Source organism: Pygoscelis adeliae, unplaced genomic scaffold (assembly GCF_000699105.1).
Source record: "Pygoscelis adeliae isolate BGI_AS28 unplaced genomic scaffold, ASM69910v1 Scaffold386, whole genome shotgun sequence".
In the NCBI taxonomy this organism is placed as follows: domain Eukaryota; kingdom Metazoa; phylum Chordata; class Aves; order Sphenisciformes; family Spheniscidae; genus Pygoscelis; species Pygoscelis adeliae.
The window spans coordinates 2,366,666-2,387,838 of NW_008824940.1; the positions used below are offsets into that span (position 1 = coordinate 2,366,666).

At 37.6% G+C, this 21,173-nt stretch overlaps 1 protein-coding gene across 1 annotated transcript in view; it reads right to left on the bottom strand.

The window, feature by feature from the left end:
* Positions 1 to 3,896: 3,896 nt before the first annotated feature.
* The window catches only part of GPR64 (G protein-coupled receptor 64), a 49,524-nt gene continuing 32,247 nt past the window's right edge, over positions 3,897 to 21,173 (bottom strand). The window contains exons 14-27 of the mRNA XM_009325483.1: positions 20,170 to 20,888; positions 19,150 to 19,351; positions 18,654 to 18,810; positions 16,400 to 16,549; positions 16,051 to 16,173; positions 14,849 to 14,894; positions 14,640 to 14,743; positions 13,930 to 14,054; positions 12,801 to 13,069; positions 11,875 to 11,974; positions 11,291 to 11,565; positions 9,183 to 9,284; positions 8,287 to 8,439; positions 3,897 to 4,245 (exon numbers count right to left, since the gene is read on the bottom strand). Of these exons, the coding sequence (XP_009323758.1) occupies positions 4,061 to 4,245; positions 8,287 to 8,439; positions 9,183 to 9,284; positions 11,291 to 11,565; positions 11,875 to 11,974; positions 12,801 to 13,069; positions 13,930 to 14,054; positions 14,640 to 14,743; positions 14,849 to 14,894; positions 16,051 to 16,173; positions 16,400 to 16,549; positions 18,654 to 18,810; positions 19,150 to 19,351; positions 20,170 to 20,888 (2,710 nt within the window). The 3' untranslated portion in view covers positions 3,897 to 4,060. The remainder of the gene's footprint in view (positions 4,246 to 8,286; positions 8,440 to 9,182; positions 9,285 to 11,290; positions 11,566 to 11,874; positions 11,975 to 12,800; positions 13,070 to 13,929; positions 14,055 to 14,639; positions 14,744 to 14,848; positions 14,895 to 16,050; positions 16,174 to 16,399; positions 16,550 to 18,653; positions 18,811 to 19,149; positions 19,352 to 20,169; positions 20,889 to 21,173) is intronic.

Consider the following 21,173-nt stretch of genomic DNA (forward strand, 5'->3'; position numbering starts at 1 on the left):
GGGGCGGGGCGGAGCCGAGCCGAGCCACTCCGAGTAGGTGAGGGCGAGGGCGGGCTGTCTGGGCGGCGAAGTGAGCGGGCGCGGGCGCGCGAGCCTGCGGACCCCTCAGCGAGCAGGGGCGCTTCCGTACCGGTGGGATGCTTGAAATCCCAGATTCAGCTTTTCTGAAGAAGCAGCAGGCTTTTCCCTGCGGCGTTTGCAGCTGCTTTTCCAAGCCTCTGCACGCTGCCCTGGGAGCGGCAGGAGAAGGGCAAGCGTGAGGGACGGCGGGGGGGGGCGGGGATGTCAATGCCCAAGGGACTAGCTAGGAGCAAAGGCAAGGCCGAGTAGTGCGAGACGTAGTGTGGCAAGTGACAAAGGTCAGGCTAAACTGTCAAAAACAAAGGCGATTTTATACATCCTCTTCATAAGTTCGTAAGATAAAATGCGAAAGGCCAGAGCATTTCTTGGAAGCCTTATTTTTTTCAGCCTTAAAAAATACCGTTTTGAGATCTGACAGAATGAAAGGCAAAACAATGCAAGACTTTAGCAGGTGTCTTCACGCCCCAGCCTTGGCTTTCCGACTTAACAAAGAAGATTTAGAGATTTCTGATGGAAATGAACCTCCTATTCCCATAGGCCCTCACTAGGGGCATTAGGCAACCTGCACTTTTGACCCGATTTGCCCTTGCGTGACTCCTGCTTTCACGCTGCGGTTCCTTAACATGGCTAGGACAGGAGCGAGCAGGAAGGGAAGTCAGGCAAGGAGAACCAAGACTTAGAAACTTGACAAAGACTTAAAAGAAAATAAGAAAAAAGTGTGTTACATACAGTTGCAAAATCTTCAGCGAGTTCCCTCAGTGCGCCTGACAACAGGAAGAAAAACCACGGTAAGTGTGGATGGCTGCTGAAGCACAGAAAGGATGTTGCAGAGTAGCTGGAGGTGTGGGATTCACTCAGACTTCAGAAAGGGTTTTTTTTCCTGTTGTCTTTTTTTTTCTCATGAAATTACAGCATTAACAGAGTTAATTTTGTAAGTTTTCTTTTGCTGTGCTTACTTTGTTGACTGTGTAACTGACAGCCGTGGCAAAGAAAACAGCCTTAAAAGGAGACCTGTCCGTGCAGCGGTGGCCGTCGGACAGCATTTCTGTAGGTACTGCGCAGCAGGAAGGGCGAAGGGGACAGGGCGCTGCTGGGAGGTTCATCAGCTCCGCCAGCCAGAGCCCTGCAGCTGCAGCTCAGTGAAGGCCGCACCGCCCCAGAGCGTGGGCCAGTTCACTCTCCCCTAAACTCTGCACGAGCTTCCTGCTTCAGGGCACTACTTCTTACAGAGAAGATTGCGTACGCTTAGGGAACAGGTTTGCTGAGCAAGGCGGTGCCAGCTGTAGGCAGCGTGTTGCTGTTTACCTATGACTAGGTTTAAAACCTCCTCACACATGTCCCTCACAGAGTTAGCTTTGCAGCCACAAGTTGATGCACAGAATTTTACTTTGTGCTCTGGGGAGGGGGTTGCAGCTTTTATGGAGCTCCAGGCTGCCACGGCTGAACTGCTAGCAGTGCACAAGAGACCAAGTACCAAAAAGATACAACGCCCAATGTGCAAACACTTTTTCAGCTAGTTTAATGATGATAATTATTCACGGAGCTAAAATAATATGCTGCTGTGGGTGCAAAATTTTGCTACAACATGTGCGTGCTTTTAAGTGGCAAAGTCAGAAAAGACTTCCCACCCCCAGGAATAAATCAAGTGAAAACGATTAAGAGAATCCTAACATATGTTAGTGTGCAAAAATAAAAACAAAGGAAGACTCCAAGCAGGTCCGTGACGGTGGAATATGCGTTTTCATAGGGAATTTAATTACTGAAGCCAAACTCGGCTATGTGCTTTTGCTCACAGCATTCTTGTGGAAAAGCTTCGGCAGACTTGAGGGCAAGCATCGACTGGACGGACTTATGTCAGGGTTTTCTCTGCCAAAAAACAGATTTGCTAGAACCATGAAAGGTAAAATATGTGGAAGACATTAAATGTAAGGGCTAGGTCAGCATTTTCTCCAAGAGGTTAGGTACTGCAGCTCATGTCATCTGAAGAGTTGTAACGCAGCCCCGTATAATGACACATTTATCTAAAAGACAAAGTTTATATATTTTACGTGTTGTACTTGCTGTAAATTTATTACATTTTTTTTTACAGTTGAAGATATAAATACAAGAACATTAAATAAATTTACAAGAAACAGTGCAAAGGCAATTAATTAGCCAAATAGTTAAAGCATTCACAGAAATGCATTCCAGCTACTAGCATTCCAGGTCGGTCTTTTATTAACATGCAGTTAAAACCTTGTGGATAAACACAACAAATACTTCAAATTCTCACTTTAAAAGCATATTCAGAGTAGTACTGGACATAGGTGACCGAAAGAACCCATGCGTTGCATATAGAACCACAAGAGGGTTTGAGTATTGAAGAGCTTCAATTGCTGAACTACAACAGAGCCCCAGATCGGAGGCATGTAACTGATGCTTTTTGTTGAGAAGAGTGTTTCCGGGGTTCCCGCCCCCCACCCCCGAGTCCCCTGGGAAAGCAAAGCCCTTGCTCCCCTCCAGCATGCATCTCCCTCAAAAAATCCCCTTTACAGGGTCCAGCACTCTGCAGCGTGGCACCGGTTTGTTCTAGCTCTTGCTCCAGGAGCATCCAACCTTTGCCCAAGAACACAAGGAAAAAAAGCAGTGGCCACAGCTGCACACCTCTGTGAGGAAGAAGAGGCACAACCAGGGCTCACGCTAATTTCTGTTCAGGAAGAATCTTCACAATGTTGTATGGGCGCTATTTTCTTTCAGCTGTCGTGCATCAAGAGCCAAAGTCCAGCTGTTTCAGACAAATACTACAAAGGGAATGAAATTTTGCTTCAGGAATTACTGAGATAGGGCCTCAGGATTTGGCTTGCCAACCAAGGGCCAAAGTACAAGCAGAAATACTCTTTAGAATAGCTCAAGAGCTGCCCCTTAAAAAACAGCCACGCAATGAAACAACAATATCTCGGCTACTAAATATAGCAGCTAGCATTTATTCTCTGTATTTTTTCTTCAAAAAATAACACTTCTCTACTTTTCTTTATCGTTGCAAATGAGAAATGGCAGTGTGTTTAATCTCTGGAACCACCACTCAAGATAAAATACTGACCCGGCTGAAACCAATGGCAAAAGCTCCTATTGACTTACTCAAGCCACTAACATTACTTAGTTGTATTTAATAACCTACCGACTACTTTACTTATCACTCCCTCATTCATGGCACTCTACTTTGACGATACCCGGTTTCTATCCCTCTGTGGTGTACTAAGAGGTCGCTAAAGGTTCAAGACCAACCGTGTTTGTATTTACAGTTCTGTATCTAGTGAATATATTCAAACCACCGTAAGTGATTTCACTTACTGAACAAATTAACGTCTGTATCATTCTATGTTAAAGTTAATTATTTCAATTAAAGAAAAACGCAAACTTACAATAAAAGTTAAAACAAAATACCAATTATTTTTCTATACACAGGGATATTTAAATTTATATTACAAGAAATAAATATAAAGGTATCATTAAGATGCTTAAAGGTTGATATTTTCCTGCTTATGTACATCACTACAGAGTTTGCTACTACAATGTACAAAAAGTTGAAGACAGTATAGCTAACATTTTTAAAGATGACATTGTTTGTACGCACAAGTTGTAACTTCCTACATTTATACAATACTACTATGCATTACATCCAGATAAACTTAGTTGTAATGAAAAAAGTCTAAACAAAACTTTCCTTTAAATGTAAAAAGCAACCTCAAAAAAACCTTTAATGAAGAATCAAAATGGAAATGTGCCAGCTGTAATTTGACATCCAAGACACCTTGTCAAAATAGTAGTGTTGGGGTTTTTTTTTTTAAATAATTGTCCTTGTCAATCCATTGCATGGCTGCCTTGAAGTTTCAGTACCATATATGAAATAAAATCAGTTCTTGGTCTGCTCACATTATGTAAAACTGTTAAAGTAAATCTCTACTTCACACTGTAAAACCATGTGCTGTTTAAAAGGAAATCACATTTTCTCAATAAAAGTTAGGCTTCCCCTCTTTGAAGTCCTTCTGAGCAAGATATGGCTTTTTTGGCTGCCTGTATCATCCTTTTCTTGCAATACCAGTTGTTTGCCTGAGAAGTCATGGAGACACACATCACCGTTCTGTACACTGAAAGAAACACCATTCTTCTCACTGGAAAGATGGCCTGTTGAAACAAAAAAAGTGCATCCCCTATCAGAAAGGTGCAGAATCAAGTCTCCCATGCTTTTTCAGTCGCTGTAGGGGGTTCACGCACTCTCATTTTGTCCCTGCAACAATTTCAAAATGTGGATTTTTCTGTACATATTCTGTATATATTTCTTTTCCTGCATGAAATCAGTAAGAGATTTGAGAGATGTTAATTTATTTATGCACAATAGGATTACAAATTTTAAGCAGCGAAGGTCTCAATTCTCAGAAAGTAGACTGTGACTTGGAATAAATATCACTAGGTAAGATGCAAAATGCTTCTCATTCTAGTTTTGCTTTAACAAGTTAAGTTTAACAGGTTTCTTAGGTTTGCCATGCATCTGAAACAAGAAAGCGTTTGAGAAAACAGGGATATTTTTTTCCTTTGAAGGGCACTCAACTTGCAGCATTTATTTCTGGAGGACAATCAGAATATGGCCTAGGTCCAATCATGGGTCTAAGCCATATTTAGACTGAGAATCTTACGCATTTAGATGAATCTACAATGAAGATGTGTAATACCACTGCTGATTGCAGCCTATTAATGACATGCTCCACAAATGCTCAGTTCACTGGATAGAATCTCCTACCTCTGCGCATCACATTCTAGATAATTTTCATGAGAATTTGGATTTTTTTATTGTAAGCATTTGTGCAAATGCTTCTGGTTGGAGTTCTCTTTTTTTTTTTTTTTTTTTTTTGCAAAGCAATCCAGTTTAAAAGATCTGCCAGGATCCCGATATCATATGTATCATATCAGTAGGAGTAAATTGTAAGGAATACCACGATGGGGAAAACAAAACCAGAACTAGTATTTCCTTTGGGAGGGGATGATTTTGTTAAACACTGAGAAATGAGTTCACAAACACAGATGCAGAGCTGTCATTTATCATTTATACCAGAAACAGAATTAATAAAAAACGTAAAACATCCAAGTTTGCTATTTGTGTTAATATTCACAACACTTCATATACAAACATCATCATGATTTAGCAGATTTCAGTAGATCTACTGAAAAGACACAACAGTGAAGGTAGAAACTGCTTGTGGTTTATGGTTTTAGGAGGAGGAAAACCACTGGTGAGAAACCTCTAGGCAGTGAAAGATGACTCTCTTACAGGGATCAAAATCTGATCCTCTCTAGTACACCTGGATTCAGTCCATCAAATACCTCAAGTATCCTGGAGCAGAATCCTGCTTTGGCTCTGTCCTCCCCTTTCACTCTCTCACTACCTCAAGCTTCTGAACCCTTCCAGAAGGGGCAGGGCCACATTACAGGATGCTCTCCAACTACTTCTTGTTGGGGTCACCAGACGGAGAAGTATTTGGTGACATCCCTCCCCTGCACTTCTGCTGCTTGAGTGACTGGGCTGGACTGCTCTTCTCTATTCTGCTTGGGCCAGGGCCCCCAAGCACACAGGCTTACTATCAGTCTACCCAAACACTTCCTCTAGAACTAATCCTTCACTTTAGGCAGACTGCGTTACTTTCAGCAGTTATCCTACCGATTCAAGCAGATGTCAGTATATCAAAGTCTCATTGGCAAACTTTTCTTTGGAATGAGAGATGGCATTTTTTAAGGAAGACGTGAACATGTATTTCTAGCTGATAAAGCTTACTACCAGTTTGAAAACGTAATGCAGAACTTAAACATCTCAGGATGGAAGTTTAAGGGAGTGGGTTTGTGGTGATGGCTGTCAAACAAAGATTACAAATTCCATGCCAAACTACTGAGCTGCCACTGGACCCACAAAACGGAAGCAATGGCCCAACAGATTACGCGAAAACCTCTTAGATATAAAGTCTAATATTTAATTATTGATTTAAAAGGCCATCAAGCACTAAAACAGGCACAAATGTAAACAGGGTAAGACGAGCAGAAGAGCTTTGTTAATCAAGTCAAATCAGATAAAAACTGAAATGACAGAAAATAACCGTACTTGCCGACACTGTAATTGTACATATATAGTTGTTTAACCCCCTGCCTGACTACAACTGTTTTATTTTAGAAGGAGTGTTCAAAATAGCTGTGCCCTAATGTTAGGGCAAAATCTGAGAAGAAAATAAGGCTATTCTGTGAACAAATTCAGAAAGGTGGTTTCTGTTCCTCAGTGAGGAAATCTGCAGGTTCAGCCACCGTGTGATACCTAACATGGTGAGTTTCCCAAACATGCAAGCCTGTAAGAGATAAACCAAAACCAAGGAAATATTAGTATGCCATGAAAAGATGAAGTTACACAGTCCAGTAGGCAAGCAGAGCCAGAGGCTGTATAGACACTTCAAACTTACCGTGGCAAGTCATTCAATCCTGCATCTGGAATAGCATTTCAGTGGAAGTAGTGAAGCCAAAACCATTAAGTATTTACAGCTCGGTACATTTATGACATAGGTCTTAATTTCTAGAGTGTTTTCTTTTTGGAGCTCACTTTTTAAAATGAAGTATTGCAATGTTATTTTGAAGTTCTAGCTGTGAGAGCAGGGAAATCAGGTACAGCAAATGAGAAGGTCCCATGTTCCTATCTAACACCAGTCAGCTACTTTTTGGAGGCATTTGCCCAGCTCGTCTGAGATACAGCTGCTCCATGTTGGGAAGATTAAGTGTAAGGAATTGCCTCAAAGAGCTTTGCTGGGAGGACCAACTCTATCCAAGCATAAGTTTAGCCTCTTCTTGTGGAAGTCCTAAAGACCCAGAAGAATTATTTAGTCAAACAAAGTATGCAGGCAAGGTATCATACAACCCTTTTGATATGAATGGAGGATGTGGTACAGGGTTCACAGCATTCAAAACATAGAATAAAATACAAGAGGAGATGAGGTAGGTCATCTGAGACATCTGTGTTCATAAGCGTGTAGGAATGAAGGTCTGTGAAAGTTCTTTCAGCTGCTTTGTCTGAAGCTGTTGACACAGGACAGACAGACTCTCACACTGGAAAGATCTAATTATGTGAATAAACTAGGACAGAACTGGAGCACATCACACAGAATTGGCATTGCTCAATGTCTTAGACCATCAATTTTGCATCTCATTCTAAAATACTACCCAAATCAACAACAACTTGTTCTGGAAAGCCACAACAGGACCATTCACTCAGTTGCTACAACAAACAAGTTCAATAAAACATTTCTGCTATCTTTCCTTCTGTTGAGAAAAGTAGCCAAAATGCTTTTGTAGCTGTGTATAAGCATGTCAAATGTTGCAGGGAGAGGTGGCATCTTTCATCAGAGTAACTAACGTAGCTGGAAAAAAAACCCTACAAGACATGCAGGCTTTTGTGCCTGAAAATTCCTCTTTGAAAGGTATTACTTCTACCTAAAAATATTGTCTTGCTTTGTATTTGATGACAGTGACAGTTACTGGATTCTGGTTCTCAACTGACCTGTTAGATAAAAGTATGTTAATTATTGCATTGTGTGGTATCCAAACACAGAGGTTTTATAAAGGAATGACAAAAAAAGAAGGAACTAATTTTACAAGCTCAATCTGGAAAGCTGTTCAGGGCATGTCCTAATGCCATTTCCTCTTACTTCTCTCATAAGCAGCTTCCATGTGAGCATTCTATGAATGTTCTTCCTCGTATTACTTCCTACATGATTTCTTTCCTACTTCCAAGCTACATTATTATCCTATATTTCTTTCTTCTTCAGGCAATGTTTGTTTTAGTAAGGTTTAAAATATGAACTGTTTTAAAACATGCTTGAAGTTTATTGTCATTATGTATTCAGGTGACAAGAAAAGTGTTAACAGCAGCTTCTGGTAAGTAATTGGTCTAATAACAAATATTACCTACTATTTGATATATAAATCAAGAGTTCCCGAGTAGGAGAAATGGATATTTTAAAACTTTGTCTGTAGTTCCCTAAAACATTTGTAAGGACATCCTGAAATATTCTGACCCTATACTTAGGAATAATATTTTGTCAGCACTTCATTTTACGTAAGCATGAAAGAGCATAGCACTTCTGGTTTAAGACCAGAAAAAAAAATAGCTTGAGAAATACTATTTTGCATTATACATACCATTTCCATTCGCATGCACTGAGTAATCATTATTCATTAGCAGTGTTGTAGAGTTAGTGGAGTTACTGTTTGATTGTAAGGAATTGGAAGAACTGGATACTCCTTGATTTACAGTCTGCTTCTTTAAACCGTTAGTAGCAGTTCTACTCCAGTCTACAATAGGTACATGTTACAGAAAATAGCACAACTCATACAAGCAAAATATAAAAACATAGTTAATAATGCAACTGAATTAAAGTAAAAACAAGGCTCTACCCACTCTCCTCACAGTATTCTAGACAGAATGATATTCTCCTGAGAATCTCATGATTCTTGATGTTTAAAATTATTTAAATCTAGTTCCTTTTTCTCTTGGCCCTTTTTTAATACAAGCAGCCAACTGTCATGGTTTTATGACTGCAGACCAGATCAAAAAAATAATTCAAGTACAGTTGATCCTCTTAAGTTAAAGTGTATAAAAAGTATATAGCTTTATAAGAAGTCAACTACTGAATAACAAAATAATATAAAATAATTTATAGCTTTTTTTTATTTAAACTATGCTTCACCTTTTTGTGGAATTCACTGGTAAAACTACAGTTGACTCAGAAGCTGGAACAAATCTTACAGTTTCTAACTATGATCTAAAGTCTTCTGCAAAGACATGCCTTTATACTGCAGTGGAAGAGATCAGCTGTGGTTAACAGCTTAATGCAACAGCATGTAAGAACTGCATCAACTACCACCTTTAGAGAGTATAATTTTGGAGGTTTATTATACCTTGGATAACAAATTAGACCTGCAACTGCAGCAACATAATTTATTGAATTTTTTTTTAAAAGTATTAGAAAATACTAGGAACTTAACACTGAGTATAAATATTAGAAGTAAAAAAAAATAAATAAATTCATATTTACCAGAGTTTTCAGCTAGCCTGAATTTCCCACAACAGAGATATCTTCTCCACTGTTTACGGACATTCTCCTTTGTTACACAATAGAAAATAAAAATGAAGAACCCTGCAAAGCAACAATGTTAGAGAATGTTGCAAAATTGACTTTTACTACTTCTTAATGAACAGTGTTTTGGTTTCCTTTCATTTCTTTTAAATTTCTAATCAAAAGTAATGACACCTTTCTTTGGTGAAAAAGTTTACAACTCTGAACACTGAAGAGTACTTTTCCCTTACATAGATGAGAGGAGTCATACACACAAATGCAAGAACAATGAATATAACCAAATCCACAAAGTGCATAAAGTTTCCTTCTATAAAATAAGAAGTAAAAAATTCTGTGGATCCTGAAATTTACTTAACACTTTTGAAAAAGAATTCAAAGAAATGTCAAACAGAGGGTATGATACAACACTGTCGGGCTATGCAGCTGTTAGCACGTGGTATGACACTGTCCCATCTTTTATTAGCAGCTAACCTGTTACCAGCAACTGTAACAGAACCAGTAACGCTACCAAATTTTGGGCATTCATACAAAGAAAATAACTCATATCTAAAATAACAATAAATGGTACCCCTTTTACCACAAACTCAAAGCCAAATATTTTCTAGAAGGGATGGGGCTCATCCCTGTCTCTTGCCAGTGCCACATTACAGACTCATTGCTTCTCATTTACTTCTAACTGACACAGGGTGGGACCTAACTTTCCCTAAAAAAAGTCCATCGTCATCATCCCCCTTTAAGGAAGAGTGGCACTTAGTCTTTGCACAATTTTCCCGCTGCAATGTGTCCCTGAGAACAGATGTTAGGTTTACATTGAATAGAAAATAACATGAAGGCAAACCTAATGATCAGACTGGTGCAGACACGCATCTAAGTTATGTTTACACTGCTTTTAAGGCCAGTTAAGCATGTAAAATCCCACTAGAAGAGACTACTCACATATTTCTTTGCTTAAGTATCTTTCTTAACTTTGGCTTTTAGGATGAATTTTTGAATGTAAGTGTTGCTCTACACAGATGGTTCTATACCATTTTCAAATACAGTTTTGAAACACTGGCATAAGCTTAATTAAACTCTATACAATTTATGCACCATTATTACTTCTAATATCAAAATTTGCCCAGCACTTAACTTAAAACTGGGTAAAAGGGGAACTTACTTTCACGTAACAGATTACTCTGACCACACAGAATCTAGGCTTGTATTAGTTCAACACAATCCCATGCAAGACCTGGGAAGATGTGGGTTCAAGCCCTCAAGATACCAAAGAGTAAGGTACTAAAAAATCAACATAGCAAATAGGGGAGGGGTATATACACTGAACTGCAATTTTCATTGCTTTAGTCTCTCTGGGAAATCATCCAGAATCATCTGGGAATCATCTGAAGTACCATTCAAGCAGAAGTTTGGATCCAAACTTCAGTAGGGCAATTCAGGTATACTTAGGTAACTGTAGGCACCTACGGTACCTCATATTTATATGAAATCTTTTGCAACCTCTGAAACTCTGCTTTTGGATATGTCCAGTAGCATCCTGGCCTTTGCAGAACTGCATGCCTTCGTATCTACTTCCTGTATGTTCTCAAGTACGAAAGGCCATGCTTAAGAGTTAGACCACTAACTTTTAGATGTTGCAGCCTTGCCTGTCTCAATGACCTTTGTTGAATGTCACACCTCACCCCGAAGCCTTAGGGGTAAGTGGAGAAATGATAGTTTTCACTACATTAATTGCATTATTATGTCAACACTTACAGTAACTGAGTATTTACAATTGGTCTGTTGACTAGAGAAATACAGTCACTTCCAGTGGTGTCTAGTTTGCATACATTTTTAAAATCATAGTATTTGTAGAGGTAAATATACTATACAAATAAATAGCTTTCCTGTACGTTACTGTAACGTAACTGTAACTTAAGATTACAGTAAAGCAGTATAATCTGTAATTTAATTAACATGTTAAAGCACGTATCAAAATTACATCTTTATTGCTGAATCAAGAAAATGCCATTTCCAAACATTTCATTCATTATATTGTATGCAATAGGCTGTCACATGGAGGATAAACTTACCTTGCAAAGTGTTGAAAATGGTAAAGAGGTAAGTAAATACCTCATTTACTGTGAAGAAAGCAAATCCCCAAGTAATTCCCAACAAGAATGTGAGGCCAGCAACACTCCTAAGGTCTTGAATACTGGTTTTTCTTTGAGCACCAAGTTGTTTTTTCTTTTTGATACGACAGAGCTGGATCAGCACAACAATGAACATGCTGATATTGATCAGGAATATCAGGCAAAAGTATCCCACAGCAGTAATATAGAAGACAATTCTGTTTTTAATCCAGCAGCTAGAACACAAGAACAGTCTGTCAACCACGATCAGAAACAGAAATTAAGTAAAATAAACATCAGTTAAAGGTGTAGTTTGTTGCACATGCAAACCATTTTTGCCTCTTTAGTAAAAAGTACTTTTTTGGCCAAAGGGTAAGAGCTTTCGTATAGGCAATAACCACAAAACACATGACATACTGTAGAGCTGTACCATTTCAAAGCTCTCCCATTGCTTCCTTCCCTTCCCCACCTTTACTTTAAAGAAAACCAATTTCATAGGACCTCCCTCCCACCCGCCTCCAAAAAAGCACCTCCCTTTAACTCACAATTCATCAGGTCTGTTTACTGAAACCTTTCCAGTGGTTATAAGTCCATAATTATCAGGTGATACTGCCAACACAATGGACACAACTACTGCTGGTAACCCTAAAAGATTACAAGCAAACACATAAGTGAAAATCATGACAGACAGTATTATGATGACTTGAAATTATTATATTTTTCTTTGTAATCTACAACCTGTTTCTGAAACTTGTCTGTTGAATTCTGTTGACTACTAGCTGTCTGAAAGAATCTAAAAACTGGAGCATTCAAACTGCTCGGGAGCGTAACTTGCAAGGACACAAGAGTTCTTCTCCAGCACTAGCTCCAAACCTTCTGAATAAGGCAACAAATGCCATCACTCATCAAACCGATTTAAAACATCAAATATAGGATACCCGATTTTCTTTCTTACATCTCTTTTAAGAAAACAATTCTACTGTTTTTAGTGCCTTCACTCATATTTACTCAAGTGGCCACAGAGGATAATCAGGTCCAGAATCTCTTCACCCTTTAACCAGTTGGATCTGTTTTGCTGCTTTTTGTTAGCAACAGTGCTATCCCAGAAATGGAATATATATACTTATTGGCATTTATTTTCAAAACAGAATTGACGCTATCTGTCTGGTAAATGGAAATGGAAGTATTCAAAATTGGTTCTATTGTACTTGCACAAGGAAAATTCATTATCAGTTTGCATTGCAGCAGCCTCAGTTCTGCAGTTAGGGGGGAGTTCCCTACCTCAGAAAGGTGGAATATATAGGATCAGGTTTACTGATAAATGTATACCTGGTCACTGCAAGGTCATAACATTTAATGACTCCTTCGTTTTCATCTCTGAACTGCGTCACATTCACTGAAATACTTGATGAGAGGATTTATCCATTTAGCATCAGAAAGGAAAAAAAACCTCTACAATAAAAATACATACCCCAACCAACAACGCAAAATTTAAGAATGTATTTCCGTACATAGGTATTAAAGACTTTCACAAGGGCCAGATACATGTGGAAAGCTTCTAGGCCCATCCAGGTGAAGGAAACCAAGAGGAAATAGTGAAGAAATACTGCAACTGCAATGCATAGGCCTCGTGTATCGTACAGTGCAATCCATGAGTCAAGGAGGAAAACTAAGTTGAGTAGAAGTAATGCAGCACACAGCTGAATAAGGATTTTGGAGGGGTAGTCTCTCCGGATTTTCCTAAAAAAGTAAATTAGTGAGATGACATCAATTGTCCATGGATCCCTGGCTTACTTCCTCTCTTGTAGTCCTTAGTGCACAAATGCCAAGAAAAAAAAATATTTATATATTTTCATTCATATATAATGCTTCATATATTGCATTTATACATGGAGACTGTAATTTACAAACAACTTCCAAATTAACGGTCTGTATGAATAAAGTTTGTTATAATAAGGTTACATAAATGCAAACAATAACTTTGTTTCTTAGAGTTCAGTACCATGATTTTTTTTACATTGTATGTTGGACTTCCCCTTGTAACAGTGCTTCCAAAAACCAAAATGTGCCTGTTCTTTATTGCTAAGTTAGATTAGGCTTTTGACTGGGCTTCTAAAACCTTGATAGAGACAAGTAAGTCCTTGATGACAGGATAATGAGAGAATAAATGTGTGCCAAATAAGTTTGAGGATGATTTCCAAAACATAGAACGGATGATTCAAGAGTTAAGGCTCAAACGGAAGAAAATGTTTCGACAACCAACAAAGAATACAAATGCATTTAAAAATGCTATCATTCTGCACTGCCCTATATATGTTGTATCTTAAAACATTCCTTCACACTTCTATTATGATAATCCGTCATAAAATATTTAAGAGTGCTACTTCTTCACTTCTTACTGCATAGAGCCTCATGATTAATTCACTTGTCCGCAAGATTAACATTCCTGAAGACTGAATCAACACCTTCCTGGTAAACTGGACAAATTTGTGCATTCTTAACGGAGACAGAATCCATAACTATTGGAAAGGACTTCGCAGTGAAGACTACAAGCAATCATAATTGAAGAATAACGGGAGCCTAGTTGAACAGGTACTTACTCAAAGGCTATGTAGGTCACAAGAGTAATAGAAAGAAAAATTGCAGAGAGGCCACAGCCAATATAGGATATAAAAGTCAGTACCAATTCTTGTGTGGGATTCAAAGGAGTATTTCCATACAAGTTCTAAAATGGAAACAGAAGCTAATTTCAGAGAACATGTTTATTAAATGGAAAAAAATAAAAAAAAAAACCCCAAATGCACCTTTCCCTCTGCAATTAAAACAAAAAAAAAAGGAAACCGTTCTTTTCATCATGGATCTTATAAAAGGTTAACTGAAAAACAGAAAAGCCAATCTAGTCCTGCGAGGAGCAGGGAGTTGGACACAATGATCCTCATGGGTCCCTTGCAACTTGAGATATTCTATGATTCTAACTGTGAAATCCCATTTGATTAAAAACCTGTTTTAAATTTGATTTATCCTAATTTTTATTTCCTACAATATAAACAACTGCCTAAATGTAAAAGCTGCGGTTTAATAAGCACTTAAGGAATTTTTTACTTCAGTGGTACTCATGGGCCCCCATTCAACAAGCAGCTTAAGCATGTGACTAATTTTATGACTATATGTACTAACACTGAAGTGAACAGAACCTGAGTAGTATTTCATAGGTGGTATGTGCTTACTGAATCCTCATTTGCTTAAGATAACACATGCTTAAATGTTTTCTTGAATTAGGGTAAGATCGCATAATTTTTTAAATAATTACCATCAAAACTGCAAAGCTTGTGAGGTGGTTGCATGAACAGACTGTTTCATTTACTCTACTTTCTTTAACTATGCAACCTTCATATGACCAGCCTCCATGTCCACCTGTTAAAGAAAACAACTCTGTTATTCATAAAAGCCTTTATTTATATTAACATGAGTTAACATAGCTAAAACAGTATGTTATCTTGGGTGATATCAAGTACTTACCATTTTTATTAAAGTCCCAAAAAACACATCTAACTGTTGAATTATCCTGTTTGGGAGGTAAAAAAAAAAAAAAAGATATTTTACTACACTGTGAGTTTATGATCAAGTAACTTAGGAATTTTCTACAAAATGCAGGCAAGAATAAATACTGTATACAGCAAATATACCTGTTTTACATGAACGCAAAATGAATTTAGGTGCAGAGAATGGATTAATATTGCAATATGCATGTGAAAATATGCTGAACAAATTTGAAGTCACCATACAGGAGCTAGCTCTCATGCTTATGCTAAGATTCTGTTCCTGGTAGAACATTATGAATGCTGTTTCATTGTCTTCCCACACTATACAAATTCTTGGGATTTCTCATCCTTCCAGATTTTGTAAGTATCAAGAAAATGACCATACAGAAAAGGAAAAACTCTTTTTTGTTTGCAAACATTTGATCACTTTATATTACTATGATGTTAAAGGTTTACATATAGATTTACCACGCACACGTGAAAATCCTAAAAATAGTAGCAGTAATACGCTATACTGCTATGAATACTAATACTTCTACAGTTATATCTCAAAACTCAGTATTATATCAATACAAGTAAAGACTACACTAAGCCAGCTCTACAAAAAAGCTTCAGGTACATTAGTGGAATCCCTACATTTTTCAGTTTATAATATTTCAGTATTTTAAACTCTTTTAAGATGTTGGATAGAAGATTTTAATCCTTGATGCCCATTTAGGAAAGAGATGGTGTATATGAGCCCTAATACTTTCAGATGACACAATCCCGTGTTCCAGTTTAAGAAACCACATTCCCCCTAAGAAAAAAGACTTTTATTGCTTTCTGGCCATGCAGCACCTACAAATGTCATGATTGCAGCATCTCCGCAGCAACCCCCACTGTCAGGCTTTCATCTAAGAGTTTTTATTTGAAGAATAAAACAGAAGGGTAGGTAGAAAAGATAAAAACTGGATGGCTAAATGATAGAGCAAAATTACCTGAAACCATTTGAAAACAAAAATTTATACCACTGATAAATAAGCAAAGATGAGTGATTTTTAAAGTCCAGATGGAGATGAAATGTCCACACTAGTAAAGCAGAACCAACTGATCTGAATTCTTAGTACATTATTTCTTCTACAGAAACTCCAACGGAGGTAACAAAATCGTACTTTAAGTCTGCCAAAATGTAAATCATACCTGATTAGGTTTGATATTCTGTAAGGTGACAGTAACATTTGCCTTTAAGTTGCTAATTGTGAGGTTAGCAACACTTGATGATATAACATTGCTGATTAAAGATGCATTCTTCAAGGACAGATCCTGGAACGACAAAAAATAACCAGATTTTAAAATCTTAAAGAAAACAATAGTAGACTACAGCACCCACAGGCTCAGTTATTATGCTGAGCGAGCACTGGACAAAAACAACTACTTTTTAAATCAGGCAGTTTTGAAATGTGTTTTGTGGGAAAAAAAGTCCATTTATATTTTATTTTGCTCTAGGCTTGAGTTTAAAGCCCTTATAAGCAGAAGATCAAAAAGATACCTGGAACACAGTGGTCTTTTTAAAGAAGTTGAATATAATTCTAGAAGCCAAGTCCAACTCTTCAGGGGGTAAATTTGTCAGCAATGATGAAGGAAGTGTAATTGATCCAAGATTATTTAAATCATCAATTGCATTAATGCCTAGAGAGATCTGAAAAATAAATGCAAGGATTATGCTTCATTTCAGTCACTAAAGAAAAATTAAATTATGACTTATTTTCAGTTTAGAACTTCGAAATACATATCTGCGTAATCACTGTCAGGAACTCACTGCTGTTCTCATTCCTCTCCTGCTCCAATGAATAAATAGCATCTGCAGGCCTGAAAAGGATGCAACTCATTTCAGGTCTGCCTACCATTGAAAATACTCTGGCTTTACCCATTTGCTTACAAGAACAGAACACATCACTGTGGTGGATAATATTGATTTGAAAAGGGTGAAGAGCAACAACCTGGGTAGGTCTATGTAACTGTGTAGGGAGATTAACATTTCACAGCATGGAAGCCTGCAAAGGCAAATAATTTTTATACCCTATATGAAGTATGTCAGAATTCAGAAAAACTGTAAATAGCCATTACTTGTCAATAGGTTTTGAAGTACAGTAGGTTAAGCAGAACATAAGAACATAAACCCTAACTTTATGATCATCTGGCAAAAATGACAAAAATAAACTGGGTAAGCTACAATTCAGATATCTCAAGAGCTTAGTGATCTAACATTCTAAAAAAAAGATCTGAACTTTCACCCAGTTTTCTGTGCTGTACTTATAGGACAGAGAGCTTTATTTAGTACAGAATCTCTAACATTTTCTTGTCACACATCAGTCACTTTACATACAAATATCATCATCTCAGAGTTCCCGAGAGATGTGAAACATCAGCAGAACTGAAGAAAGAAATTACCTGTGTATTCAAAGAATAGTTGTAATAGGAATAACAGTGTGAGCTCTCCACAGTGCCCTAACAATATGGTTTTAACTCTTCTGTTTAGACCAGTGGTCTCCAAACTTTTCTGATCGTGCACCCCCTAAAAATTTTTTGAGCATGCACCCCAAAATATATCTATCTATTTATAAGTTATATGCATGTACTACTGTACTAATATATTATGCATATTATAAAACATACACAAACCCAGAAATTTTAAAAGGATGAGATAAAGTTTAAACATTATTTTTTTTTAAATATATTTTTTATTTATTAATCATAGAAAAAGTATTTTCTTCTTGCACCCCAACGGACCGTCATGTACACACCCTGGGGTACTTACACCCCACTTTGGAGATCACTGGTTTAGACAGCCATCAAAGAAATCCCAAATCAACTCCACAAAAGCATTCCTGTTGCTCTGATTTGAACTAGATGATACTTGTTGAAAATTCTCTGCATTTCATTGCCAGTGCCATGAGGTTTCCAGAAATCATTACTTAGCAAGTATCTGTTTTTCAGCACTACCACCTCCTAGTCACCTCACATTCATGCACCACATATTGCAAAGAAAATAGAAAAGAATTCAAATGTTAACATTTCATATCATTTTCAGTATCACAGAACAGTTCCAGTATTACTTATGGCTCATGCTAGATTAAGCTATTTCCTTCTCTGAGAAGACAGAATGTGCCAAAATTTGTCCAGAACTTTCCATCTCTCCTTGCTTAAGCCATCACGGCTGCTATTGTCCAAATTATTATTTCCTCAACCAGGAGGGCGGTTTTGAGTGAGACAAAGCGGATCCAAACTTTCTAAGCACTTCTTTCTTGGCGAGACCAACTAGTCGTGAGTGACAAATGTATGAATGTCATTATCCAAGCAACATAATAGTTCTTTCCTGGAACCCTCTGCAATTAATAGCATTCTAACAGACAAAGCCACCTGGCAACACTCCTTGACAAATTTCAGCACTGTCAGGGTGGATGATTAAGTGACTCATGATTCAGGGGTTTTGAGGCAAAGTTATCCGCCGAGTACTCTGTCCATGCCGGTGTTCTGGCTGTACCCCCTCTAACAGCTTCTTAGTCAAATGCCAGTTTCTGCTAAGTCTGTTGCTTATTTACACCATAATAGAAAATGAAAGGAAGAACTATGGAGGGCTTCAAAAACAAAGTATTTTTTCTCTGAAACTAACATGAACAAAAGATCCTGAAATTGTGACATAAACACAGAACAAACTCATGTTATATATAAAAATAAAAACATAAATACTTAAAAATAAATGTTTGAGAATTTCAAAGTATTTAGAATTATCAGTGTTTAACCTGGAGATCAGCTGAGTCCTGGACAGCAAAAGACATTTGGTTGGAGCGGATGCTATTGGTTTTGACAACTGCCAGAGCCAAGGAAGGGGAAGCAAAATCAGCAGACGTTGCTGAAAAGTTCAGTTTTAAGCCAATATAATCCACCAGTTTTATAATTCTGTTAAGAAAAAGAGATACTTAGCATTACCAAGCACATACACCCAAAACTCTCAGGCAAGTTGTGGTTATGGAGCTGCAATCCCAGCAAAGTGTAAAATACAGCTGACTCTGCTTACTTGTTGTGGCGTCAACACAGAAAAATACACTGTTTTCCATGGCATTATATTATAGTAGAGCTGGTAACACTAGAATAATACTCCTTCAGTTTTGTATAAGTACATTAAAGAACAAGAAATATTCTTCTGGATTATGATTATGAAAAAATGAAACTTGCTGAAGCCAATTTATCAAGACAGTCAATACAACACACCTTTCATCTATTGCCAGAATGACCTACCTGTTAGAAATTCGGGGTGGTAATGGTTGAGAAGCAGTCAAGACTTTGCTAACCTCACTAACCATCCTTTCTACATCTTTTGGCTCTACTTTTCCAGCTGCTAAATCATTTTCTATTTTGGACACGATTTGCTCAGCTGTGGTGATATTAATGGTGGTATATACAGAAGTTGTGTATGTGGTAGCTGATAGTATCTTCCCTGTGACAAAAGAAAAGTTGTGCATTTATTTAAACATTGTGTTCAACAAATGAAGTAAGCTTTGAGAAGCAGAAAAATTAAGCGGTTCTCTTGACCAACAAACCTTATCACAACTTGTAAGGTCTCTCAACATGTTATGTGAAACAGAATCCCTTTTTCTCCCTCTGCTACTTTGCAGATAGCAATACTTTAAATCTTATGAAAACATAAAGCAAGGTTTCAAATGGCCAGCATTAATTCTGCTTTTTATTGATTACAAAATTCCTCAAATCAGACCATTAGTGATGTTAAATAATCTATTATTTTGAATTTTTAGCCACTGGATGGCTGAAAGTAGAACAAAATCAAGATAAGATCAGCAATTTGAAAAGAAGCTTGTGAAGATGCGTGCAATCTTCATAGGAAAATACACAGCCACTAAGAATATTCCTAATCAGTATCAATATTTTAAAGAAAATCCAACATTGATTTGCAATATTTTAAATACTAGCTTAGGAAAAAAAATAGCTACCTGGCTCTGTGACTTAATTTTTTTCTGCCAAAGGTACCTGTTGGGAACTTAGCACAGTACCTATCTATCACAGTTACCAACCAATTTGTAGGGTGAGGTATCACTCATCATGGCCAAAAGCATCAGAATGTATTTGAAAATAAGTATACTCCTCGTGAGAGTTGTCTCAGGCTTTTCACAGTAATTGGAAGGTCACAGCTCAGATATATAATCTTGTTTAATAAAGTTTAAAAGCAAATTCAGTATATGGCATTCAAATAAAAAAAAAAAAAAATTTACTTGTCGTATTTACCTGTGCTCCCATTAGGCAGGCTACCATGGCCATCAGCAGTAGAATGAGGATGAGAAGCTGAGACAGAATGGTTGACAGGACTAACAGTAGGGGTCAAAGTTATTGTGAAAGGAGTAAGGGAAAGAATAGGTGCTGTAGTAACATTTTTGTTACCAGAAATAGGTTGGGTCAAATCTGTAGCAGGATGAATTTGTGCAACAGATTTGGTGGTAGTCTCAAAGGGGGAAATTGCTACTGGAGATTTGGGGGAAAGCTCAGAAGAAGAAACTGAAGAATGTTTAGTGAAACCTGTAGAAGGAGAAATTATTGTAATAGGCTTGCTAAGATATGCAGCATCAGATTTAATTGAGAAAGCAACATTAGTGACAGATTTTGTTGCAGGTGTGGAAGCAGTGACAGATTTATTAGAAGCTATGGAAGGAAAAGTTGGCATGGTAGGTTGAGCAAGAGTCTCAGAAGAGGAAAGTGTAGTGGTAACACTGGTGGAAGACACAGAAGTTTCAGTAGTATATGTGGTAGAAGTTTCAGAGAGAGGATTTGTAGTGGGAGATGTGGAGAGAGTTCCAGAAAAAGAAATTTCTGTGAATGGTGGGATCAGTGGTCTAACTGTGGGGCTTTGCTTGGTAGAAAGCACAGTGGGGGAAATAAAAGTATTAGATTTGGAGGAAGTCTTTTTAGGGAGAGAAGGAGAATGAGGGAAAGGAACCCATATAGAATGAGGTGGCACTTGTATAGTACTGTAAAAAAAAAAAAAAGGCACAGAAATGCATGTTAAATTTAACACTGTTTATATTTTAAAGAAAACAAGTTACAATAGAGGAATATATATGAAAGAGATGGACATACTACTAACAACGTATATTTTAAAATCAATCAGATTGGATGTTTCATGCTCTAGTAACAAATATGAATTTCATAACATTTTGGGGGTTCTTACATTCTATTTTGCTGTAGTTGTTAACCAGCAAGTCCATAAATGCTACTGCTGCCTTTGCTGCCTATTCTGGAGGTGACCTGATGCT